At 48.4% G+C, this 26,684-nt stretch overlaps 1 protein-coding gene across 1 annotated transcript in view; it reads right to left on the bottom strand.

The window, feature by feature from the left end:
• znf106a (zinc finger protein 106a) overlaps positions 1 to 24,780 on the bottom strand; it is a 56,192-nt gene extending 31,412 nt beyond the window's left edge. Inside the window, 6 exon segments of the mRNA XM_041854126.2 lie at positions 3,407 to 4,593; positions 4,595 to 6,023; positions 10,155 to 10,349; positions 18,190 to 18,251; positions 18,452 to 18,546; positions 24,500 to 24,780. Coding sequence (XP_041710060.2) covers positions 3,407 to 4,593; positions 4,595 to 6,023; positions 10,155 to 10,349; positions 18,190 to 18,251; positions 18,452 to 18,505 — 2,927 coding nt within the window. The 5' untranslated portion in view covers positions 18,506 to 18,546; positions 24,500 to 24,780.
• Positions 24,781 to 26,684: the final 1,904 nt, after the last annotated feature.

The following is a 26,684-nucleotide window of genomic DNA, read 5'->3' as shown; positions in this document are numbered from 1 at the left end:
ACTGAATGCCTCGATGCCTGTCTGCCAGCTTTATATAGCAAGCCACGGCCACGTGACTCACTGTCTGTAGGAGCGAACCATTTTGGTGAACGGGGTGTTGTACCTAATAAACTGTCTGTAGGAGCGAACCATTTTGGTGAACGGGGTGTTGTACCTAATAAACTGTCTGTAGGAGGGAACCATTTTGGTGAACGGGGTGTTGTACCTAATAAACTGTCTGTAGGAGCGAACCATTTTGGTGAACGGGGTGTTGTACCTAATAAACTGTCTGTAGGAGCGAACCATTTTGGTGAACGGGGTGTTGTACCTAATAAACTGTCTGTAGGAGGGAACCATTTTGGTGAACGGGGTGTTGTACCTAATAAACTGTCTGTAGGAGCGAACCATTTTGGTGAACGGGGTGTTGTACCTAATAAACTGTCTGTAGGAGCGAACCATTTTGGTGAACGGGGTGTTGTACCTAATAAACTGTCTGTAGGAGCGAACCATTTTGGTGAACGGGGTGTTGTACCTAATAAACTGTCTGTAGGAGCGAACCATTTTGGTGAGCAGGGGTGTTGTACCTAATAAACTGTCTGTAGGAGCGAACCATTTTGGTGAACGGGGTGTTGTACCTAATAAACTGTCTGTAGGAGCGAACCATTTTGGTGAACGGGGTGTTGTACCTAATAAACTGTCTGTAGGAGCGAACCATTTTGGTGAACGGGGTGTTGTACCTAATAAACTGTCTGTAGGAGCGAACCATTTTGGTGAACGGGGTGTTGTACCTAATAAACTGTCTGTAGGAGCGAACCATTTTGGTGAACGGGGTGTTGTACCTAATAAACTGTCTGTAGGAGCGAACCATTTTGGTGAACGGGGTGTTGTACCTAATAAACTGTCTGTAGGAGCGAACCATTTTGGTGAACAGGGTGTTGTACCTAATAAACTGTCTGTAGGAGCGAACCATTTTGGTGAACGGGGGTGTTGTACCTAATAAACTGTCTGTAGGAGCGAACCATTTTGGTGAACGGGGTGTTGTACCTAATAAACTGTCTGTAGGAGCGAACCATTTTGGTGAACGGGTGTTGTACCTAATAAACTGTCTGTAGGAGCGAACCATTTTGGTGAACGGGGTGTTGTACCTAATAAACTGTCTGTAGGAGCGAACCATTTTGGTGAACGGGGTGTTGTACCTAATAAACTGTCTGTAGGAGCGAACCATTTTGGTGAACGGGGTGTTGTACCTAATAAACTGTCTGTAGGAGCGAACCATTTTGGTGAACGGGGTGTTGTACCTAATAAACTGTCTGTAGGAGCGAACCATTTTGGTGAACGGGGTGTTGTACCTAATAAACTGTCTGTAGGAGCGAACCATTTTGGTGAACGGGGTGTTGTACCTAATAAACTGTCTGTAGGAGCGAACCATTTTGGTGAACGGGGTGTTGTACCTAATAAACTGTCTGTAGGAGGGAACCATTTTGGTGAACGGGGTGTTGTACCTAATAAACTGTCTGTAGGAGCGAACCATTTTGGTGAACGGGGTGTTGTACCTAATAAACTGTCTGTAGGAGCGAACCATTTTGGTGAACGGGGTGTTGTACCTAATAAACTGTCTGTAGGAGCGAACCATTTTGGTGAACGGGGTGTTGTACCTAATAAACTGTCTGTAGGAGCGAACCATTTTGGTGAACGGGGTGTTGTACCTAATAAACTGTCTGTAGGAGCGAACCATTTTGGTGAACGGGGTGTTGTACCTAATAAACTGTCTGTAGGAGCGAACCATTTTGGTGAACGGGGTGTTGTACCTAATAAACTGTCTGTAGGAGCGAACCATTTTGGTGAACGGGGTGTTGTACCTAATAAACTGTCTGTAGGAGCGAACCATTTTGGTGAACGGGGTGTTGTACCTAATAAACTGTCTGTAGGAGCGAACCATTTTGGTGAACGGGGTGTTGTACCTAATAAACTGTCTGTAGGAGCGAACCATTTTGGTGAACGGGGTGTTGTACCTAATAAACTGTCTGTAGGAGGGAACCATTTTGGTGAACGGGTGTTGTACCTAATAAACTGTCTGTAGGAGCGAACCATTTTGGTGAACGGGGTGTTGTACCTAATAAACTGTCTGTAGGAGCGAACCATTTTGGTGAACGGGGTGTTGTACCTAATAAACTGTCTGTAGGAGCGAACCATTTTGGTGAACGGGGTGGTGTACCTAATAAACTGTCTGTAGGAGCGAACCATTTTGGTGAACGGGGTGGTGTACCTAATAAACTGTCTGTAGGAGCGAACCATTTTGGTGAACGGGGTGGTGTACCTAATAAACTGTCTGTAGGAGCGAACCATTTTGGTGAACGGGGTGGTGTACCTAATAAACTGTCTGTAGGAGCGAACCATTTTGGTGAACGGGGTGTTGTACCTAATAAACTGTCTGTAGGAGCGAACCATTTTGGTGAACGGGGTGTTGTACCTAATAAACTGTCTGTAGGAGCGAACCATTTTGGTGAACGGGGTGTTATACCTAATAAACTGTCTGTAGGAGGGAACCATTTTGGTGAACGGGGTGTTGTACCTAATAAACTGTCTGTAGGAGCGAACCATTTTGGTGAACGGGGTGTTGTACCTAATAAACTGTCTGTAGGAGCGAACCATTTTGGTGAACGGGGTGGTGTACCTAATAAACTGTCTGTAGGAGCGAACCATTTTGGTGAACGGGGTGGTGTACCTAATAAACTGTCTGTTTCAAGCATCTTAGAGTAGCAGTGCTGATCTAGGATCAGGTACCCCTTATCTCTAAAATCACTAAACACTGACTATACCAAACATTAGGAACACCTTCCTAATATTGAGTTGCACCCCCTTTTGCCCTCAGAACAGCCTCAATTCGTCGGGGCGTGGACTCTACAAGGTGTCGAAAGCGTTCCACAGGGATGCTGGCCCCACGTTGACTCCAATGCTTCCCACGGTTGTGTCAAGTTGGCTGGATGTCCTTTGGGTGGTGGACCATTCATGATACACACGGGAAACTGTTGAGCATGAAAAACCCAGTAGCGTTGCAGTTCTTGACACAAACCGGTGCGCCTGGCACCTACTACCATACCCCATTCAAAAGGCACTTAAATATTTTGTCTTGCCCATTCACCCTCTGAATGGCACACATACACAATCCATGTCTCAATTGTCTCAAAGCTTAAAAATCCTTCTTTAACCTGTCTCCTCCCCTTCATCTACACTGATTGAAGTGGATTTAACATGTGACATCAATAAGGGATCCATAGCTTTCACCTGGATTCACCGGGTCAGTTTATGTCATGGAAAGAGCAGGCGTTCTTAATGTTTTGTACACTCAGTGTATATTACTAATCTAAAAGGCTAATCTGATCCTAGATGAGATGCGTCATACATTCTGCTCCAGATGACCTCTCACCTGGGCATGCCTTTCCCCTGCTCCTGCTTCTTCCTGTGGACTTCCTGGTACACCTGGTCCCAGTTGACACAGCGCCGTGACCCCGAGGAGCTGATGAGCTGTCTTAACGTCGGCTTCAGACCCGAATCCTTCTCCGCATCCCCTCTCACATTCCTGATCCGCCGGGCGATGTTCAGATTGGGCTCGTGGCTGCCGCTCTTGGTCTTGGAGCCGATGTGTCGGGTGAGGTCCCTCTTTAGGCCGAGGGGTAGGGTGGGTTTGGTCAGGGTGGAGCCTGAGGAGGGGTCAGAGGTCGTGTGGAGGTCAAGGTTAGGGTCGATGGTTCTCAAGGGGTCACTGTCTGACCACAACCCTGCGTCTGCTACCTCCATGGCCTCCTCTCCATCTCCATCACCAGCCACCCTGGGAGAGAGAGAGAGCGCAGCCCCACCTGGGGACTCCATGGTGGAGGTGCTGACCTGGACAGACTGGACAGAAAGGTGATTGTCTGAGGGAGACGTCTCACTGTCCCCAGCTGGGTTAGCGCTGCTGCTAGCTCTGTCCTGTCTGGTCGGTCTAGAGGTCTTCCTTCTATTCTGTCTGTTGTTGGCTCTGACCTCGACGCCCTCAGAGCTCTCCACCTGCTGCTGCGGTTCCTCGATGTGTAGCACCGTCTTCCTCTCCCCGTTCTCCATCCTCTGGCCGTTAGAGTTCGTTGTCTTCTCTCGCTCCGTCCTGTGGTTAGCAGCAGACAGATCCACGGAGCTCCTCTTGTCTAGCAGCGTCTCCTTGGCTCTCCTCAGCATCTCGGTCAGCTGCTGCTCCTGGTCCTGCTGTGGGGTAGAGGACTTTGATCCCAGCCTCCTCCCCAAATCCTGGCTGCTGTGTCTGGACGACCCGGGCTGGTCCGAGTCCTGGCTGGAGGCTCGGCTCAGCTGGGTCCTGGGGGTGGTGGAGGGGCTAGGGCTGGAGGCCCCACTGAGGTGGGTCTTGGGGCTGGGGGCTAGGTTGAGGGTGGGGCTGGAGGCCCCACTGAGGTGGGTCTTGGGGCTGGGGTCTAGGTTGAGGGTGGGGCTGGAGGCCCTACTGAGGTGGGTCTTGGGGCTGGGGTCTAGGTTGAGGGTGGGGCTGGAGGCCCTACTGAGGTGGGTCTTGGGGCTGGGGGCTAGGTTGAGGGTGGGGCTGGAGGCCCTACTGAGGTGGGTCTTGGGGCTGGGGGGCTAGGTTGAGGGTGGGGCTGGAGGCCCTACTGAGGTGGGTCTTGGGGCTGGGGGCTAGGTTGAGGGTGGGGCTGGAGGCCCTACTGAGGTGGGTCTTGGGGCTGGGGGCTAGGTTGAGGGTGGGGCTGGAGGCCCCACTGAGGTGGGTCTTGGGGCTGGTAGTAAAAGGGAAGGACAGGCCCTTCTCAAGGCACTCTGATGGCTTAGCTGCCCTCCGTCTTGTGGAGGTGGACCCAGAGGAGGAGGAGTCTGTCCTCAGACTGTTCCTGGTAGAGACGTCTCTACACTTCCTGTGTTCCCTCCCTTCTACAATGTGATCAGGAGACCTCTGCTGCGGTGCTGCTCGCTGGTCCCATCTGGACTGGGTCGGCTTCAGACCCGAGGAGCGGTGGGGCTCCAGCGCTATGTCGCGTCTGGGCCTCAGGTCCACATCTCTGCCCTGGGCCGAGGGGATCTGGGGGGTCTGGGTCTGGAGGGTTGGGGGAGGAGGAGGACCCTTTGGGTGCCTCTCTGAGGGGGGAGGATGAGGGTGGGGGTGAGTCTCCTTATGGGACGGATAAGGTGACCAGCGACAGGCCTTGTCTAGTTTAGGATTACTACCAAACGCCTTGGGCCCCATCCCCATGACGTTGTTACGATCTCGTTCTGCTCCACCGCCTGGCCCTTCCTGGGCCATGTTCTGGTGTCCACCCTTCCTACCGTCATCCTGACCGTCTTGACGGAGCTGGTCGAAGGACCCGGCTGGAGCCAGCTGGTCGCTGGTGAAGTCCATCCTGTGAAGAGACTCTGTGCTGCTCAGCCCTTCTCTCATGACAGGTTCAGCAAGCAGACCAGGCGGTCTGTTACCCCCTCTGCTGTTGCTGCTGCTGTATAGACCGGTGGTACCACCTCCTCTGCTGTTCTGCTGCCAGGGTCCCCTCCCTCCTCTCTGCTGCTGGGCTGGGGGGTGGAGATACACCTCCTGCTCCCATCTCTTATTGGTCCCTTCCCTGCTGTGCAGGCTGCCGCTGCCCCTCCCTCCAGCGCTCCACTTGGAGAAGTTGGGTGGTTCCTGGGCGTGCCAGGTGGCGCTGCGGCCCTGTTTCCTGTTGTGCCAGTTAAACCTGATGTCCTCCTGGGTCCCCCATGGACCTGGACCCCCAGCGGGGATTGAGCTCCAGTCCCAGCACCCCTGCCAGGCGGGCCCTTTGCATTTTCGAGGAGGGGGTGGTGGAGGGGTGTTGCTGGGGTCTCTCCAGCCCCACGACGCCCCCTTCTGGCAGAAGTACTGCCGTGCGTCACTCCACTTCTGGATCTGTTGCTGCTGTTTCCTCCGCTCCTCCTCCTCTCTCCTCCTCTCCTCCTCCTCTCTCCTCTTCTCCTCCTCCTCTCTCCTGCTCCTCTCCTGCTCCTCTCTCCTCCTCTCCTCCTCCTCTCTCCTAGAGAGATGAGAGAAAACACAAGTGTAAGTCAAAGCTCACTCACAACAAGCCCCAGTTCAATAAATGCTAGCCTTCATGATATAACTACTAGTGTAGCACCATGGGATCGTACTGGAACATTGGAGACTGTCCAGGAAATAATCATTCATAGATCTAGTCTACAGGGGCTTCATGATCTGTGGTTTGATGACAGGTAGTACGTTCACGTGCACACTAATAATTCAATATTTAAATGATTATGGCAGTAGGCCCGAATATGGCATTAGTCATGCAAACACCTTACTATGCTTATCTTAAAATCTGCCGTATGGTCAACATCGAAGTAAGCATACGCCGATTAAAACAGCTGATTTTCTGAGCAATCTTTCAAATGATTAGGACATGTGGATCAGAGTTCCAGCGGTGTGTTTGATATGTGCCTGTATCAGCACAGTAAGCTTCCCTCTTATAAAGCCACTGATGTGAGTTTCGGAAAAACTGAACGTTTGCATCGAACTCAGAATCAAATAGGCTTCCCAAAAATAACATGGTCGCTGTGGCAGAACGTTTAAATCGATTGGACTTTTGATAAATGCAGAAAATCTCCATCAGGTAGCCTAATTTCAGACGTGTCCATGTAAAAACAGGATTATTAGAGAAATCGTTCTTCTTGCAAAGCACGTAAACATTCAAATCAAACTATTATATAAAAAATCTGACTATTCACAATAAAAACGTATTATTGTGTGCATGTAACTGTCCTAATTGTGACATTTGAAAGTCTGCCTAGCAACAATATCTATTTCCCCCCCAGAGTTTTGGCATGGTCCTCCTGTGCCCCAGCGTGCATACCAAATGGCACCCTGTATAGTGCACTACTTTTCACCAGGTTCCAGTGCACTATAAGGAATAGGGTGTTAATTGGTACGGGCCCCAGAGTGCTAACCCCCATGAGGCCTCGGGTATCTGGTCGAAAGTAGTACACTATATAGGAAATAGGGTGGCATTTGGGACGGGACCAAGCCCAGAGTGTTAAACGCGGGGGGACAGGGACAGCTGCAAGCCAACTGCTGCTGGTGACGATCGTAACACACCTTCCCCTACTGCTCTAGTTGGCCAAGGCTCAAACATCCTTTCGGCCTCTTAAGATTAATTAGAGAGACACGTGATCATTTAAAAAAAACGTAAGCTGGATTTATAATTGTGTTTTAGTCAAATATTATATCTGTTTGGGCTTCTTGCGGTCAATTTGCATTTTGTAATTGCTATTTGTAATTATGTTCTGGAACCCCAAACATCCGCTCAAGAATTGAGTTGATGATCCCCTGGCCTTTAGTCTTTCAACGCTGTGTGGAACCTGTGGCATATAATATGTAGGTCAGAAACACAGGTCAAAGGTCTATGGAAGGCCGATGTGTTTCCAACTGAACATCCTACCGCCACTATGTTCTCTGTGACTCAGCCCTCTCTTCAGAAAGGTTAAGCCAGTGATCATGGCAGCCCTGCGATCTTGGCAGCCCCGTGATCTTGGCAGCCCCGTGATCTTGGCAACCCCGTGATCATGGCAGCCCCGTGATCATGGCAGCCCAGTACATCACTGGGGCAAAGCTCCCTGCCATCCAAGACCTCTATACCAGGCGGTGTCAGAGGAAGGCCCTCAAAATTGTCAAAGACTCCAGCCACCCTAGTCATAGACTGTTCTCTCTGCTACCGCACGGCAAGCGGTTCCGGAGTGCCAAGTCTAGGTCCAAAGACTTCTCAACAGCTTCTACCCACAAGCCATAAGACTCCTGAACAGCTAATCATGGCTACCCGGACTATTTGCACTGCCCCCACCCCATCCTTTTTACGCTGCTGCTACTCTGTTAAGTATTTATGCATAGTCACTTTAACTCTACCCACATGTACATATTACCTCAACTACCTCAACTAGCCGGTGCCCCCGCACATTGACTCTGCACCGTTACCCCCTGTATATATAGCCTCCCTACTGTCACTTTATTTTACTTCTGCTCTTTGTTTTCTCAACACTTTTTTTGTTGTTGTTTTATTCTAACTTTTTTTTTTTTTTTGTTTAAAATAAACGCACTGTTGGTTAAGGGCTGTAAGTAAGCATTTCACTGTAATGTCTGCACTTGTTGTATTCGGCGCATGTGACCAATAAAATTTGATTTGATTTGATTTGATTTGATCATGGCAGCCCCGTGATCATGGCTGCAGTTTCTGGTGCAATGCAGATACTGAGTGACACAGCATACATTCTATAGGCAACATTCAATGCTATTATTATCTATCAATATTATCAATATAAAAAATGATAACTTATCAATATCTTTATAATCAGCTATCATTATCATCTATTACTATGTTGAGATGCCCCAAAACCAAACATATGTTCAACTCCTATACATTAGGCCAGTGAGAGGACGGTTTTCCACTCCTATTCATTAAATTAGGCCAGTGAGGACGGTTTTCAACTCCTATACATCAGGCAAGTGAGGACGGTTTTCAACTCCTATATATTAGGCCAGTGAGAGGACGGTTTTCCACTCTTATACATTAATTAGGCCGGTGAGAGGACGGTTTTCAACTCTTATACATTAATTAGGTCAGTGAGAGGACGGTTTAACTCTTATACATTAATTAGGCCAGTGAGAGGACGGTTTTCAACTCTTATACATTAATTAGGTCAGTGAGAGGACGGTTTTCAACTCCTATACATTAATTAGGTCAGTGAGAGGACGGTTTTCAACTCCTATACATTAATTAGGTCAGTGAGAGGACGGTTTTCAACTCCTATACATTAATTAGGTCAGTGAGAGGACGGTTTTCAACTCCTATACATTAATTAGGTCAGTGAGAGGACGGTTTTCAACTCTTATACATTAATTAGGTCAGTGAGAGGACGGTTTTCAACTCCTATACATTAATTAGGTCAGTGAGAGGACGGTTTTCAACTCCTATACATCAGGCAAGTGAGGACGGTTTTCAACTCCTATATATTAGGCCAGTGAGAGGACGGTTTTCCACTCTTATACATTAATTAGGCCAGTGAGAGGACGGTTTTCAACTCTTATACATTAATTAGGCCAGTGAGAGGACGGTTTAACTCTTATACATTATTTAGGCCAGTGAGGACGGTTTTCAACTCCTATACATCAGGCAAGTGAGGACGGTTTTCAACTCCTATATATTAGGCCAGTGAGAGGACGGTTTTCCACTCTTATACATTAATTAGGCCAGTGAGAGGACGGTTTTCAACTCTTATACATTAATTAGGTCAGTGAGAGGACGGTTTAACTCTTATACATTAATTAGGTCAGTGAGAGGACGGTTTTCAACTCCTATACATTAATTAGGTCAGTGAGAGGACGGTTTTCAACTCCTATACATTAATTAGGTCAGTGAGAGGACGGTTTTCAACTCCTATACATTAATTAGGTCAGTGAGAGGACGGTTTTCCACTCCTATACATTAATTAGGTCAGTGAGAGGACGGTTTAACTCTTATACATTAATTAGGTCAGTGAGAGGACGGTTTTCAACTCCTATACATTAATTAAGTCAGTGAGAGGACGGTTTTCAACTCCTATACATTAATTAGGCCAGTGAGAGGACGGTTTCTGTGAACACCTTCTAGAAGCCATAGAGGGCATGGTGTGGAATGTTGCCGGGCTGTAGAGAGGGAGTGAGAGGGTGAGAGGGTGCTGTGACTGTAATGCTTTTTTTAGTCCGTAACTCTGACATGTGACCCCTCCCTCCCTCCCTCCCTCCCTCCGCCCTGGGCTCTATGAGCAGCAACCATAGAGATATAAAAGAGGACTCATCTTTGTCGCTGTGCCATTACGGCGTGTGTGACATGCATGATGCCTTATATTCATCTAGAGGCCTCTATCTACCTCTATGAGCTGCATGTATGGTTCACGTCACAGCTAAATGAGAAGCCTTGACCACCATCACACAGAATGTGACTATACATGGTCCACTAGTCCAGACAGACAGACCAAACCCCAGACAAACAACAGCGTTTGGTTTCTACATTATGATCAGACTATGACCATTGAGACGTTCTTAGCACCCATGTTCCCTACTCAGCAGAGTTAGATGAGAACCTTTAGCAGACAGACAAACAAAAATCATCCTCTCTTACCTGATGAGTTCCTTCCGGTTCTCGATCAGTTTGACCAGTTCCTTGTCGAAGTACTCCTCTTCCTGGTCGTTCCCCGCACCCTCCCGTTCCGCCGTCTCCACGCGCTGCTTGTGCACCCTGCTGGAGATGTGGTTGGCGTAGTCCGTTAGGCTCACCATGGTCACCCGGCACACCCGGCACTCATGGCCACAGTCCCTGGGGAGGGAAGGGGACAGTGGGCGCTCAATAACCCCCTCTGGCATGGTGATATCTGCTTCTAGTCACACCTGACAAGTAACAACTGGTCTGGTCTGGTCTCCCTGTTCGTCTGCAGAGCCTTGGACAATACAGGCTCTAGGGTTAAAGGTATATTATATACTCAACAATCCTTATTTAAAAAATGCTCTTCCGGTTTCTTATATTCTTCTTCAGAGATCAGGAGGCAAACTGACGTATTATTTTCTGTTGTTTAAGAAAAAGAAAAATAGTTAAGATCAGCTGGTTAAGTCTTCCTGATAAAGAGTTAAGATCTGCTGGTTAAGTCTTCCTGATAAAGAGTTAAGATCTGCTGGTTAAGTCTTCATCTGCTCTTCTAGTCGTTTCCAGCGGGCCGGTGGTGGCAGTTTGGCGGAGGCAGGAGGCTGTGCGTCAGTAGCATGGTAACATTTATCCCACGATACACCACTACGTAGCCATCCAGGCAGCTAACGGAGCACAGTAGTGTGGTGGGCTATGTGGAGACACAGGCAGGGAGGGGAGGAGGCCTCAGCCTAGCACTCTGCTGCTGTCATGATGGTAGTCTGCTGTGCTCTGGGGCTGTGCTCAGCCAGCCTCTCTCTATTTCTGCTATGTCCCTCAGACAACCCCCAACCCCCCACTGCAGTATCGGTCTTCACTTCATCCCACTGAATACCCAACTGTGGAGCTGCTGAGGCTGTGGACCAATCATTAGGCTGGTTGTAACCGGACCCTTGGCCAAGCAGCAGCTGTCGATAATTCACCACAGAAGTCTGCGTCCCAAATGACACCCTATTCCCTATATAGTGCACTACTTTAGACCAGAGAACGGCACCCTATTCCCTATATAGTGCACTACTTTAGACCAGAGAATGGCACCCTATTCCCTATATAGTGCACTACTTTAGACCAGAGAATGGCACCCTATTCCCTATATAGTGCACTACTTTAGACCAGAGAACGGCACCCTATTCCCTATATAGTGCACTACTTTAGACCAGAGAAACGGCACCTATTCCCTATATAGTGCACTACTTTAGACCAGAGAACGGCACCTATTCCTATATAGTGCACTACTTTAGACCAGAGAACGGCACCCTATTCCTATATAGTGCACTACTTTAGACCAGAGAATGGCACCCTATTCCCTATATAGTGCACTACTTTAGACCAGAGAATGGCACCCTATCCCCTATATAGTGCACTACTTTAGACCAGAGAACGGCACCCTATTCCCTATATAGTGCACTACTTTAGACCGGAGAATGGCACCCTATTCCCTATATAGTGCACTACTTTAGACCAGAGAATGGCACCCTATTCCCTATATAGTGCACTACTTTAGACAGGAGAATGGCACCCTATTCCCTATATAGTCCACTACTTTAGACCAGAGAATGGCACCCTATTCCCTATATAGTGCACTACTTTAGACCAGAGCCCTTTTCCAAAGGGAATAGGGAGCCATTTGGGACGCCTCTCCTAGAATGTCCCACTGTAGAGGGGCTGAGAGGTCTGGTGACTTTATTGGCTACGGTTCAACCTCTAAGACACTGTCATTGGCTCCCTCCGACGTTCTGTTAACTCATTGATAAGGTTGGGGTTTGATTTGGAAGTGTACTGTTTGTTTCTTGTGCAATGGTACGAAGGCAAAAACAATGGGTTCAATAATGTAATCAGTGAATCAATACAGGCTATATCTTCACGTCTCTAATCAAACGTGTTTTTCATAGGTTCGCCGTGACTTTATAACAAAAAAAAGATAACGTCTATTTTACTGTCAATGACAAAGATGTTAATGAATTTTAAGGAACAATATTTTAAACTCATAAGCAAGAGTTACATCTCAACTAGACTAGGAACTAATGATTATATAGTGTACTTATTTATCTTAAAAACAACCAGACCAAGAACTAACAAATGTATGCTAAATTGTAACACATTCCCCTCTCCTTTCCCCTAGATGTTAGTTACGGTTAAGAGCCTGCCCGCTGCCATCACATATTTCAGTAATCTCCAGCATAGTCACTTGAAATAGTTGCAGACTGCGTCCCATAACACCCTATTTCCCATTTAGTGCACTTCATTTGACCAAGGCCCATTGGGCTCTAGTCTAAAGTAGTGCACTATGTAGGGAATAGGGTGTCATTAGGGATATACCCGCAATCAGTTGGTCGTCGGTCCGGGCCTGTTGTTCCAGTCAGTCGGTCCGGGCCTGTTGTTCCAGTCAGTCAGTTGGTCCGGGCCTGTTGTTCCAGTCAGTCGGTCCGGGCCTGTTGTTCCAGTCAGTCGGTCCGGGCCTGTTGTTCCAGTCAGTTGGTCCGGGCCTGTTGTTCCAGTCAGTTGGTCCTGGCCTGTTGTTCCAGTCAGTTGGTCCTGTTGTTCCAGTCAGTCGGTCCGGGCCTGTTGTTCCAGTCAGTCGGTCAGGTCCTGTTGTTCCAGTCAGTCGGTCCGGGCCTGTTGTTCCAGTCAGTTGGTCCGGGCCTGTTGTTCCAGTCGGTCGGTCCGGGCCTGTTGTTCCAGTAAGTCGGTCGGTCCGGGCCTGTTGTTCCAGTCAGTCGGTCCGGGCCTGTTGTTCCAGTCAGTTGGTCCGGGCCTGTTGTTCCAGTCGGTCGGTCCGGGCCTGTTGTTCCAGTAAGTCGGTCAGTCCGGGCCTGTTGTTCCAGTCAGTCGGTCCGGGCCTGTTGTTCCAGTCAGTTGGTCCGGGCCTGTTGTTCCAGTCGGTCGGTCCGGGCCTGTTGTTCCAGTAAGTCGGTCGGTCCGGGCCTGTTGTTCCAGTCAGTTGGTCCGGGCCTGTTGTTCCAGTCAGTTGGTCCGGGCCTGTTGTTCCAGTCAGTTGGTCCTGGCCTGTTGTTCCAGTCAGTTGGTCCGGGCCTGTTGTTCCAGTCAGTTGGTCCGGGCCTGTTGTTCCAGTCAGTTGGTCCGGGCCTGTTGTTCCAGTCAGTTGGTCCTGGCCTGTTTTTCCAGTCAGTTGGTCCGGGCCTGTTGTTCCAGTAAGTCGGTCGGTCCGGGCCTGTTGTTCCAGTCAGTTGGTCCGGGCCTGTTGTTCCAGTCAGTTGGTCCGGGCCTGTTGTTCCAGTCAGTTGGTCCTGGCCTGTTGTTCCAGTCAGTTGGTCCGGGCCTGTTGTTCCAGTCAGTTGGTCCGGGCCTGTTGTTCCAGTCAGTTGGTCCGGGCCTGTTGTTCCAGTCAGTTGGTCCGGGCCTGTTGTTCCAGTCAGTTGGTCCGGGCCTGTTGTTCCAGTCAGTCGGTCCTGTTGTTCCAGTCAGTCGGTCCGGGCCTGTTGTTCCAGTCAGTCGGTCCGGGCCTGTTGTTCCAGTCAGTCGGTCCGGTCCTGTTGTTCCAGTCAGTCGGTCCTGTTGTTCCAGTCAGTTGGTCCGGGCCTGTTGTTCCAGTCAGTCGGTCCGGGCCTGTTGTTCCAGTCAGTCGGTCCGGGCCTGTTGTTCCAGTCAGTCGGTCCGGGCCTGTTGTTCCAGTCAGTCGGTCCGGGCCTGTTGTTCCAGTCAGTTGGTCCGGGCCTGTTGTTCCAGTCAGTCGGTCCGGGCCTGTTGTTCCAGTCAGTCGGTCCGGGCTTGTTGTTCCAGTCAGTTGGTCCGGGCCTGTTGTTCCAGTCAGTTGGTCCGGGCCTGTTGTTCCAGTCAGTTGGTCCGGGCCTGTTGTTCCAGTCAGTTGGTCCTGTTGTTCCAGTCAGTTGGTCCGGGCCTGTTGTTCCAGTCAGTTGGTCCGGGCCTGTTGTTCCAGTCAGTTGGTCCTGGCCTGTTGTTCCAGTCAGTTGGTCCTGTTGTTCCAGTCAGTCGGTCCGGGCCTGTTGTTCCAGTCAGTTGGTCCGGGCCTGTTGTTCCAGTCAGTTGGTCCGGGCCTGTTGTTCCAGTCAGTTGGTCCGGGCCTGTTGTTCCAGTCAGTTGGTCCTGTTGTTCCAGTCAGTTGGTCCGGGCCTGTTGTTCCAGTCAGTTGGTCCTGGCCTGTTGTTCCAGTCAGTTGGTCCTGTTGTTCCAGTCAGTCGGTCCGGGCCTGTTGTTCCAGTCAGTTGGTCCGGGCCTGTTGTTCCAGTCAGTCGGTCCGGGCCTGTTGTTCCAGTCAGTCGGTCCGGGCCTGTTGTTCCAGTCAGTCGGTCCGGGCCTGTTGTTCCAGTCAGTCGGTCCGGGCCTGTTGTTCCAGTCAGTCGGTCCGGGCCTGTTGTTCCAGTCAGTCGGTCCGGGCCTGTTGTTCCAGTCAGTTGGTCCTGTTGTTCCAGTCAGTTGGTCCGGGCCTGTTGTTCCAGTCAGTTGGTCCGGGCCTGTTGTTCCAGTCAGTCGGTCCGGGCCTGTTGTTCCAGTCAGTTGGTCCTGTTGTTCCAGTCAGTCGGTCCGGGCCTGTTGTTCCAGTCAGTTGGTCCGGGCCTGTTGTTCCAGTCAGTTGGTCCGGGCCTGTTGTTCCAGTCAGTCGGTCCGGGCCTGTTTTTCCAGTCAGTCGGTCCTGTTGTTCCAGTCAGTTGGTCCGGGCCTGTTGTTCCAGTCAGTTGGTCCGGGCCTGTTGTTCCAGTCAGTTGGTCCGGGCCTGTTGTTCCAGTCAGTCGGTCCTGTTGTTCCAGTCAGTTGGTCCGGGCCTGTTGTTCCAGTCAGTCGGTCCGGGCCTGTTGTTCCAGTCAGTCGGTCCTGTTGTTCCAGTCAGTCGGTCCTGTTGTTCCAGTCAGTCGGTCCTGTTGTTCCAGTCAGTCGGTCCTGTTGTTCCAGTCAGTCGGTCCTGTTGTTCCAGTCAGTCGGTCCGGGCCTGTTGTTCCAGTCAGTCGGTCCTGTTGTTCCAGTCAGTCGGTCCGGGCCTGTTGTTCCAGTCAGTCGGTCCTGTTGTTCCAGTCAGTTGGTCCGGGCCTGTTGTTCCAGTCAGTCGGTCCGGGCCTGTTGTTCCAGTCAGTCGGTCCTGTTGTTCCAGTCAGTCGGTCCTGTTGTTCCAGTCAGTCGGTCCTGTTGTTCCAGTCAGTCGGTCCGGGCCTGTTGTTCCAGTCAGTCGGTCCTGTTGTTCCAGTCAGTCGGTCCTGTTGTTCCAGTCAGTCGGTCCTGTTGTTCCAGTCAGTCGGTCCTGTTGTTCCAGTCAGTCGGTCCTGTTGTTCCAGTCAGTCGGTCCTGTTGTTCCAGTCAGTCGGTCCTGTTGTTCCAGTCAGTCGGTCCTGTTGTTCCAGTCAGTCGGTCCTGTTGTTCCAGTCAGTCGGTCCTGTTGTTCCAGTCAGTCGGTCCTGTTGTTCCAGTCAGTCGGTCCTGTTGTTCCAGTCAGTCGGGCCTGTTGTTCCAGTCAGTCGGGCCTGTTGTTCCAGTCAGTCGGTCCGGGCCTGTTGTTCCAGTCAGTCGGTCCGGTCCTGTTGTTCCAGTCAGTTGGGCCTGTTGTTCCAGTCAGTTGGTCCGGGCCTGTTGTTCCAGTCAGTCGGTCCGGGCCTGTTGTTCCAGTCAGTCGGTCCGGGCCTGTTGTTCCAGTCAGTCGGTCCGGGCCTGTTGTTCCAGTCAGTTGGTCCGGGCCTGTTGTTCCAGTCAGTCGGTCCTGTTGTTCCAGTCAGTCGGTCCTGTTGTTCCAGTCAGTCGGTCCTGTTGTTCCAGTCAGTCGGGCCTGTTGTTCCAGTCAGTCGGGCCTGTTGTTCCAGTCAGTTGGTCCGGGCCTGTTGTTCCAGTCAGTTGGTCCGGGCCTGTTGTTCCAGTCAGTCGGTCCGGGCCTGTTGTTCCAGTCAGTCGGTCCGGGCCTGTTGTTCCAGTCAGTCGGTCCTGTTCTTGTTAGTTTGAGTCTACAGCTTCAACTGATAATGAAGAGACGCCCTAGTCAGATCCCAAATCTCACACGCAGACCCTAAACAGACAAACGTGACACGTTGCGAGTGGCCCCGTTCCTGGCCTGTTGTTCCAGTCAGATTGTGTCTATACATACAGTGGGGAGAACAAGTATTTGATCCACTGCCGATTTTGCAGGTTTTCCTACTTACAAAGCATGTAGAGGTCTGTAATTTTTATCATATGTACACTTCAACTGTGAGAGACGGAATCTAAAACAAAAATCCAGAAAATCACATTGTATGATTTTTAAGTAATTAATTTGCATTTTATTGCATGACATAAGTATTTGATACATCAGAAAAGCAGAACTTAATATTTGGTACAGAAACCTTTGTTTGCAATTACAGAGATCATACATTTCCTGTAGGTCTTGACCAGGTTTGCACACACTGCAGCAGGGATTTTGGCCCACTCCTCCACACAGACCTTCTCCAGATCCTTCAGGTTTGGGGCTGTCGCTGGGCAATACAGACTTTCAGCTACCTCCAAAGATGTTCTATTGGGTTCAGGTCTGGAGACTGGCTAGGCCACTCCAGGACCTTGAGATGCTTCTTACGGAGCCACTCCTTAGTTGCCCTGGCTGTGTGTTTCGGGTCGTTGTCATGCTGGAAGACCCAGCCATGATCCATCTTCAATGCTCTTACTGAGGGAAGGAGGTTGTTGGCCAAGATCTCACGATACATGGCCCCATCCATCCTCCCCTCAATACGGTGCAGTCGTCCTGTCCCCTTTGCAGAAAAGCATCCCCAAAGAATTATGTTTCCACCTCCATGCTTCACGGTTGGGGTGGTGTTCTTGGGGTTGTACTCATCCTTCTTCTTCCTCCAAACACGGCGAGTGGAGTTTAGACCAAAAAGCTATATTTTTGTCTCATCAGACCACATGACCTTCTCCCATTCCTCCTCTGGATCATCCAGATGGTCATTGGCAAACTTCAGACGGGCCTGGAGATGCGCTGGCTTGAGCAGGGGGACCTTGCGTGCGCTGCAGGATTTTAATCCATGACGGCGTAGTGTGTTACTAATGGTTTTCTTTGAGACTGTGGTCCCAGCTCTCTTCAGGTCATTGACTAGGTCCTGCCGTGTAGTTCTGGGCTGATCCCTCACCTTCCTCATGATCATTGATGCCCCACGAGGTGAGATCTTGCATTGAGCCCCAGACCGAGGGTGATTGACCGTCATCTTGAACTTCTTCCATTTTCTAATAATTGCACCAACAGTTGTTGCCTTCTCACCAAGCTGCTTGCCTATTGTCCTGTAGCCCATCCCAGCCTTGTGCAGGTCTACATTTTTATCCCTGATGTCCTTACACAGCTCTCTGGTCTTGGCCATTGTGGAGAGGTTGGAGTCTGTTTGATTGAGTGTGTGGACAGGTGTCTTTTATACAGGTAACGAGTTCAAACGGGTGCAGTTAATACAGGTAATGAGTGGAGAACGGGGGCTTCTTAAAGAAAAACTAAAAAGTCTGTGAGAGCCGGAATTCTTACTGGTTGGTAGGTGATCAAATACTTATGTCATGCAATAAAATGCAAATTAATTACTTTTAAAAAAATCATACAATGTGATTTTCTGGATTTTTGTTTTAGATTCCGTCTCTCACAGTTGAAGTGTACCTATGATAAAAATTACAGACCTCTACATGCTTTGTAAGTAGGAAAACCTGCAAAATCGGCAGTGTATCAAATACTTGTTCTCCCCGCTGTATGTATATGCCATAGTTGTGGCAGCTGTGCCCCTACCCATTTTCCAGATAATGCTAGGCTGGGCACACGTGACGAATCACACACGTGACCAATCACACAATTGACCAATCACACACGTGACCAATGTCTAGGGCCGGAAAGGTTTTCCTGATCAACAAGACTTGACAGCAGTTGCACCATCATCTCCTGAAACATTTGTGGAAATTCATTAATCTCAAGCAAACCTATTCCAATTTGCTCTGCAGGCTAAATTAGGCTAAATGTGCAACAATTTGTGCAACCTGTGCAGGTTGAGTTACTGTAAGTTCAGTAGATGGTAGTTCTCACCGGCCTTTCAGGTTCTCCAGTTCACGGTGATGTAGCATACTCTTCATATGCTCATCCATCTCCTGGGAGACAAGGACAGAAACTCTTTTAGTTCATTCATATCTAAAAGACAGCATGATATTATCAAAACAAAAAAAGGTAATGGTGATAAAAGCGTAATCTTTAGGTTTTTAGAAAAGCGCTATAAAAATAAAATTTTATAAATCACATGTAGACCGATAATCATTCTGTTTCTTTCCAGGAGGCTTTGAAGCGGTTTTACCTGTTTGGAGCTGTATACGATCTGACAGAGGATGCACTTCCTTTCTCTCCCCATGTTGGATGATGGTGGTGGGTTTCAAATCAGGCCATTACGTACTGTTGGGAGGAAATAAAAGGAGAATTTGTGAAAATAGTCTGTATGAAAAGCATCCCTGACTGAACGGACACTGGGCAAATTGTTTGTGTAATACTGCCGCCTCAATTATAAATAAACGTCAGCTGCCCAAATTATGTTTATTACAAGCATGCAGGACTGCTGCCAGTGGCCAGCTATCCTCTGACCCAGCAGAGTGTGTGTGCATGCTACTGGGCTGGCAAAGCCCCATCAGCTGGGACAGAGGGGAGCGGAGGTCATCTCTTTCCCACCTCCCACGTCTAGCTGGCTCTTCCTCAACATGCCACCCAACCCCGTCCCCAACCCCATCTGGCCTGCCCTGAATGCCAGCCCTGCAGCAGACTCTGTCAGGCCACAGTCTAATTCCAGAGCCAGCATACATCCCAAATGGTCCTATTCCCTATATATAGTGCACTACTTTTACAAATTAGTGCATTTTATAGGGAATAGGGTGCCATTTTATAGGGAATAGGGTGCCATTTTATAGGGAATAGGGTGCCATTTGGATGACCAGTCTGCTGATAGAACAGCTCTAGAGCCCGCAGCAGGGCTAGTGGAGAGGCTAATGGAGAGGCTAGTGGAGAGGCTAGCGGAGGCTAGTGGAGAGGCTAGCGGAGAGGCTAGTGGAGAGCCTAGCGGAGAGGCTAGCGGAGGCTAGTGGAGAGGCTAATGCAGAGGCTAGTGGAGAAGCTAGTGGAGAGGCTAATGCATGGCTAATGCATGGCTAGTGGAGAAGCTAATGCAGAGGCTAGTGGAGAAGCTAGTGGAGAGGCTAATGCATGGCTAATGCATGGCTAGTGGAGAGGCTAGTGGAGAGGCTAATGCATGGCTAGTGGAGAGGCTAGTGGAGAGGCTAGTGGAGAGGCTAGTGGAGAGGCTAATGTATGGCTAGTGGAGAAGCTAGTGGAGAGGCTAGTGGAGAGAATAATGCATGGCTAGTGGAGAGGCTAATGCATGGCTAGTGGAGAGGCTAATGCATGGCTATTGGAGAGGCTAGTGGAGAGGCTAATGCAGAGGCTAGTGGAGAGGCTAATTAATGGCTAGTGGAGAGGCTAGTGGAGAGGCTAATGCAGAGGCTAGTGGAGAGGCTAATGCATGGCTAGTGGAGAGGCTAGTGGAGAGGCTAATGTATGGCTAATGCATGGCTAGTGGAGAAGCTAGTGGAGAGGCTAATGCATGGCTAATGCATGGCTAGTGGAGAAGCTAGTGGGGAGGCTAATGCATGGCTAGTGGAGAGGCTAGTGGAGAGGCTAATGCATGGCTAATGCATGGCTAGTGGAGAAGCTAATGCAGAGGCTAGTGGAGAAGCTAGTGGAGAGGCTAATGCATGGCTAGTGGAGAGGCTAGTGGAGAGGCTAGTGGAGAGGCTAATGCATGGCTAGTGGAGAGGCTAATGGAGAGGCTAATGCATGGCTAGTGGAGAGGCTAGTGGAGAGGCTAATGCATGGCTAGTGGAGAGGCTAATGCATGGCTAGTGGAGAGGCTAGTGGAGAGGCTAGTGTATGGCTAGTGGAGAGGCTAGTGGAGAGGCTAATGCAGAGGCTAGTGGAGAGGCTAATGCATATCTAGTGGAGAGGCTAGTGGAGAGGCTAGTGGAGAGGCTAGTGGAGAGGCTAGTGCATGGCTAGTGGAGAGGCTAGTGCATGGCTAGTGGAGAGGCTAGTGCATGGCTAGTGGAGAGGCTAGTGTATGGCTAGTGGAGAGGCTAGTGGAGAGGCTAGCGGAGAGGCTAGCGGAGAGGCTAGTGTATGGCTAGTGGAGAGGCTAATGGAGAGGCTAGCGGAGAGGCTAGCGGAGAGGCTAGTGTATGGCTATGGGTGGGAGAGTCAAGCAGGGCTAATGGAGAGGCCCTGTTCCTGGAGAGCTTCCATCCTGTAGGTTTTCGCTCCAACTCCAGTTGTAACTAACCTTATCCAGTTTATCAACCAGCTAATTATTAGAATCAGGTTCCGAGATTAGGGTTGGAGTGAAAACCTACAGGACGGTATCTCTCCAGGAACAGGGTTGGAGTGAAAACCTACAGGAGGGTAGCTCTCCAGGAAGAGGGTTGGAGTGAAAACCTACAGGAGGGTAGCTCTCCAGGAAGAGGGTTGGAGTGAAAACCTACAGGAGGGTAGCTCTCCAGGAAGAGGGTTGGAGTGAAAACCTACAGGAGGGTAGCTCTCCAGGAAGAGGGTTGGAGAGCCCTGAGCTAGATCTACTCAGGGTTTTCTAAAGCTAGCCAGCTTCAGTTTGCTTCAGATTCCAGCTCAGGTTTCTACGATGGTGGGTATTGCTTGTCCGCTTGGCGCTAACTCTAGTAAGCTTGTAACTGCGCGTGCATGTCGCACGGGGCTGGTCGAAGGACAAACTCCTCATTGAGACAATGCTGAAACCATCAATCCATGGGAGAGTCAGTGCCACAAACTCCTCATTGAGACAATGCTGAAACCATCAATCTATGGGAGAGTCAGTGCCACGAACTCCTCATTGAGACAATGCTGAAACCATCAATCCATGGGAGAGTCAGTGCCACGAACTCCTCATTGAGACAATGCTGAAACCATCAATCCATGGGAGAGTCAGTGCCACATTTTCATTTTTGTCGAAATCAACATGAAAGATAGACTGAAGTGCCATCTTAAATTGTATTATGTATTGTTAATGCAGACTGATGGTGTGGTTATCAATGCATACGAGCACCCCCCCCCCACTCTTATCGATACAATTATTGTATAGTCATACAAGTTTTACTGTGCGTTTACTTTTAAATGAATCCTGTCATTACTAAATGTGTAACGTGATAGCTATTTTAATATGAAGTTATTTATTTTTCCCCACACACAAAAAAAAATGTGATTCATAAAATATTTTAAAATCAGTCGTCTTCCTCAAACGAAGGGGATGGTGACACAATCTTTGTGAATCTGATTTAATTTCATTCAGGGTAAATTGAGTTAGCCTGCCCGGGAGCAGATTAGTTCTGAAGGTTTTGTTGCCATAGAAATTTACCAGGCTAAAAAGGTGAGCCACTTCCGTGTGACCGGTTATCCCGAGTTTAACTCAGAGTTGACCAAAGTTACCTCGCTAACTGCTCAAACCTGATTCATAGTATACCCCGCTTGTCAAATGAACTATTATACTGAACAAAAACATAAAAACGCAACAATTTCAAAGATTTCACTGATTTACAGTTCATATAAGGAAATCAGTCAATTTAAATAAATTCATTAGGCCCTAATCTATGGATTTCACAACAGGGAAAACAGATATGCATCAGTTGGTCACAGATATGTTTTAAAAAAAGAGGGTTGTGGATCAGAAAACCAGTCAGTATCTGACCACCATTTGCCTCATGCAGCGCGACGCATCTCCTTCGCATAGTTGATCAGGCTGTTGATTGTGGCCTGTGGAATGTTTCACCACTACTCTTCAATGGCTGTGCGAAGTTGCTGTATACTGTCGTACATGTCTATCCAGAGCATCCCAAACATGCTAAATTGGTGACATGTCTGGTGAGTATGCAGGCCATGGAAGAACTGGGACATTTTTCAGCTTCCAGGAACTGTGTACAGATCCTTGCGACATGGGGCCGTGCATTATCATGCTGAAACATGAGGTGATGGCGGCGGATGAATGGCACGACAATGGGCCTCAGGATCTCGTCACGGTATCTCTGTGCATTCTAATTGCCATTGATCAAATGCAATTGTGTTCGTTGTCTGTAGTTTATGCCTGCCCATACCATAACCCCACCGCCACCATGGGGCACTCTGTTCACAACGTTGATATCAGCAAACCGCTCGACCACACGACGCCATACAAGCTTGTCAGCCATCTGTCCAGTACAGTTGAAACCGGGATTCATCCGTGAAGAGCACACTTCTCCAGCGTGCCAGTGGCCATCGAAGGTGACCATTTGCCCACTGAAGTCGGTTACAAAGCCAAACTGCAGTCAGGTCAAGACCCTGGTGAGGATGACGAGCACGCAGGTGAGCTTCCCTGAGACGGTTTCTGAAAGTTTGTGCAGAAAAACCCACCGTTCATCAGCTGTCCGGGTGGCTGTTCTTAGACCATCCCGCAGGTGAAGAAGATGGATGTGGAGGTCCTGGGCTGGTGTGGTTACATGTGGTCTGCGGTTGTGAGGCCGGTTGAACGTACTGCCAAATTCTCTAAAACAAAGTTGGAGGCAGCTTATGGTAGAGAAATGAACATTCAATTCTCTGGCAACAGCTCTGGTGGACATTCCTGCAGTCAGCATGCCAATTGCATGCTCCCTCAAAACTTGAGACATCTGTGGCATTGTGTTGTGTGACAAAACTGCACATTTTAGAATGGCCTTTTATTGTCCCCAACACAAGGTGCACCTGTGTAATGATCACGCTGTTTAATCAGCTTCTTGATATGCCACACCTGTCAGGTGGATGGATTATCTTGGCAAAGGAGAAATGCTCACTAACAGGGATGTAAACAAATTTGGGAGAAATAAGCTTTTTGTGCATATGTAAAAATTCTGGGATCTTTTATTTAAGCTCATGAAACATGGGACCAACACTTTACATGTTGCATTTACATTTTTGTTCAGTGTAAAAATTTAGTCACTCTGAGAAACAAATTGACTCTTGCATCAGTAAAAAGATTGAATCGTTCGTGAACTGCCCATTCCTACTGCACATCACAATTAATTGGTATACAGCCTAAAACTAATGCCTTCAAAATTATGTAAACATTCCGTACAATGTTGAATAAAATTACATTTAGATGTACTCTAGCGGTTGTCTGTGCGGTTTGTCCTTCAACTGCTCCACGAGGCACAATATCCCCAGGAAAGTAATGTTCACTCGACTTGAGTTATTCCACATGTTGTTGGTACAGCCTGAATTCAAAATGGTTTAAATAGATTTGTATTCTCACCGATCTACACACAATACCCCATAATGACAAAGTGAAAATATGTTTTTAGAAACTTTTGCAAATGTATTGAAAATGATATACAGAAATATCTAACTCAGTGCTAGTCAGTGGAGTGGGTGTGTGGTCCAAGTCTGGGTTTAAGGGTCTCTTTTCCAAGCTTAAAAGGATAAACATTCACATGCAACGCCATCGGCCAGAAAATATTGAATACATTGGCCTTGCTGTCAATCCAGCATGACTTCTGCCGCATTCAAAACAACTGGAAACTCGGAACTGGGAAATCTCAGACTTCAGTGAGTTCAAGACAACTGGGAACTCGGGAAAAAAAACTAGCTCCGACTGGGAAAACACGTTTTGAACTGTCATCCAACTCGGAATTCCAAGTCGGTAACTCAGGCATTTTTCTAGAGCTCCAACCTGAAGATCACTGACGTAATAATTCGACCTTGTTTTTTCCCCCGAGTTCCCAGTTGTCTTGAAAGTGCCAGACTTTGATGACAAAATTTGCCCACAAGAACCGCCGCACCACCTTCCTGTTCAAGTGAGCGCAGCACAACAAGGGGGCTGTCAATACATGCGTGGCTAACAACAAACACACCCGCCATAGCCAGTCCATTGTTTTGCTAGCAAGCTAACGTTAGCTTTGCTTAGGATAGAGCCTTGCCCCACACATGGCTCTGTTCACAACTAACTACGCTAGCTAGCTAACTGGTTTGGCGAAAAAGTGGCTAGCAAACGTTAGCTACTTCAGACACAAATGTAAGTATTTGGCTAACTTGTTTTATTTTTGTTTGTGTATGCATGAGGTTAGCTACTAACTAGGTAGATAACTAACATTAGCTAAAACATGTATATCAAACTAGCGAACGTTAGCTACGTTGGCTAACTAGCTAGCTAACGTTACTTCTATCTAGCGATGAAACAAACACACAGTTCTCACCACAGCTCTTCAAACTTACCCCCAAAACTCTTCTAATCTAAAATGAGAACCGCTTGTATGTAGCTAACTCGTGTACATTTAGCAAGAATACCTTTAAATACCTCGTTTACTGGCGCAAGTTCATCCACTTCCCGTCTTGCCGCTGGATCGACCCGGCTGCCCTTCCCCTTCCAGATGGGTTTCCTCCAGATGGGTTTCCTCCAGATGGGTTTCCTCCAGATGGGTTTCCTCCAGATGGGGTCTGGGCTGTGTTCCCGAACGTCAGCGTGTGAGAGGAAGAGGCGAAGCCAACGGTTGTTGTTTTTTTACCACAGATGGATCAACGAGACAAATATTTCACCGGATGTGTACCTGTGAAGTGGCCGGCAGTGGGAGAAGATGGAACGAGATGGATTTTCACCGACATTCTGCTGATTTTCTCATCGATGAAACGTTTGATCTCAATACAGTTTTTCTGTTCCCAAAACAAAAAATGTGTTATGACAGACTTTACCCTGTTAGATTTTTACCCTTTACTAAAGTAAAAAAAAAAAAAGTGCGTTGTTTAGACCGGGCGAAGGCGAATTGCGTCACTCCCGCACTTCGCAGAGTAGGCGTTCCCGAACGGAAATATGCAAATATATGCTAAACGAACCAATAGGATCTCGCTAGCTCGTGCTTGGCTCTGCCCACCTCCTTGCTTGTTCTGCCCCACTATCAATCATTTGTTTCCGTTTCAAACGACAGGCATGTAACCAGGTAAATGCTGAGGCACATATACAGAATTATCGAAGAAGTAACAAAATATTAGAATATTATAGTGGTAACTAATTGGGAAGATGAGCTGCAAACAGTAATAACCCAAGAGGACTGGGAGGACATATCTAGAAGCACGTCCAAGACAACCAACTCTGTACTCTGGAGGTAATACTCTCGGAAAACTCAAATAATACAATCAAAATACAACCGTGACATCACACCAAGTTGCTGGCGTAACTATGGGGACAGCAGAGCTAACCACACCCACATATTATATTCCTGCCCAATCCTCAATCATTTCTGGATTGAAGTATACAAAGTATTGGAAGAGAGATTGACTTCATCGCTGCTTGTTTTTGTGAGAGGTGTGGACGAGCTGAATGTACCAAGCGGACTGTTTGGGATACTGGCACACAGCTCGGACACCCATGCATACCCCACAAGACATGCCACCAGAGGTCTCTTCACAGTCCCCAAGTCCAGAACGGACTATGGGAGGCGCACAGTACTACATAGAGCCATGACTACATGGAACTCTATTCCACATCAGGTAACTGATGCAAGCAGTAGAATCAGATTTTTAAAAATAGGTAAAAATACACCTTGTGGAACAGCGGGGACTGTGAAGAGACACACACACAGGTAGGGCAGGTAGCTTAGTGGGTAAGAGCGTTGTGCCAGTAACCGAAAGGTCGCTGGTTCTAATCCCCGAGCCGACTAGGTGAAAAATCTGTCGATGTGCCCTTGAGCAAGGCACTTAACCCTAATTGCTCCTGTAAGTCGCTCTGGATAAGAGCGTCTGCTAAATGACAAAAAAAATAAAAAAAATAATAAAAAAAAGGTACATACACATAGACACTCACTCTACACACACGTACACATGGATGTTGTATTGTAAATATGTGATAGTGGAGTAGTGGCCTGAGGGAACACACTGAATGTATTGGGTAAAGTGTTATGAAATATAATGTCATGTAATGTTTTTCAATTGTATATAACTGCCTTAATGTTGCAGGACCCCAGGAAGAGTAGCTGCTGCCTTGGCAGCAGCTAATGGGGATCCTTAATAAATACAAAATACTAATACATAAAAGTTGTTTAGTTTATTTATTTACTATTTGGTCGTTGTTTTGGTATTTTGTTCCTTTTTGGGGAATCCTGTTTGCATCCCTCACAGTAGGTGGCGGAATGCACATGAAATTGTGCGATCGCCAATATACCATAGAAGAAGACGAAGATCAGACTGCAACACACCATTAAAAGGTGGAAATATTTGTTCCATTCATATGGTGATATTTGGTACCACACGCGCCACCTATGTTGTTGTACATCAAACATTTGAATGGCGACTCAGAACCACACGTCGGATTATGTGATAGACCACCATTTATTTAAATGGTGATTTTTGAGCCCGGGGGGCATAGGGTCTGAGCAAGCGAATCGAGGAATCCGGGAGAAAGAGAGTGCACTTGTTTGAAATGAAAAAGCTTTGCAGTAACTATTGATAAAGAAGAACATAAAAACTAAGCAGCTGCTTTACAAGTGGGA

Source organism: Coregonus clupeaformis, chromosome 29, assembly GCF_020615455.1.
Source record: "Coregonus clupeaformis isolate EN_2021a chromosome 29, ASM2061545v1, whole genome shotgun sequence".
NCBI classification, from domain to species: Eukaryota; Metazoa; Chordata; class Actinopteri; order Salmoniformes; family Salmonidae; genus Coregonus; species Coregonus clupeaformis.
The sequence above is the reverse complement of the archived record's forward strand: the minus strand, read 5'-3'. Positions and strand labels throughout refer to the sequence as shown.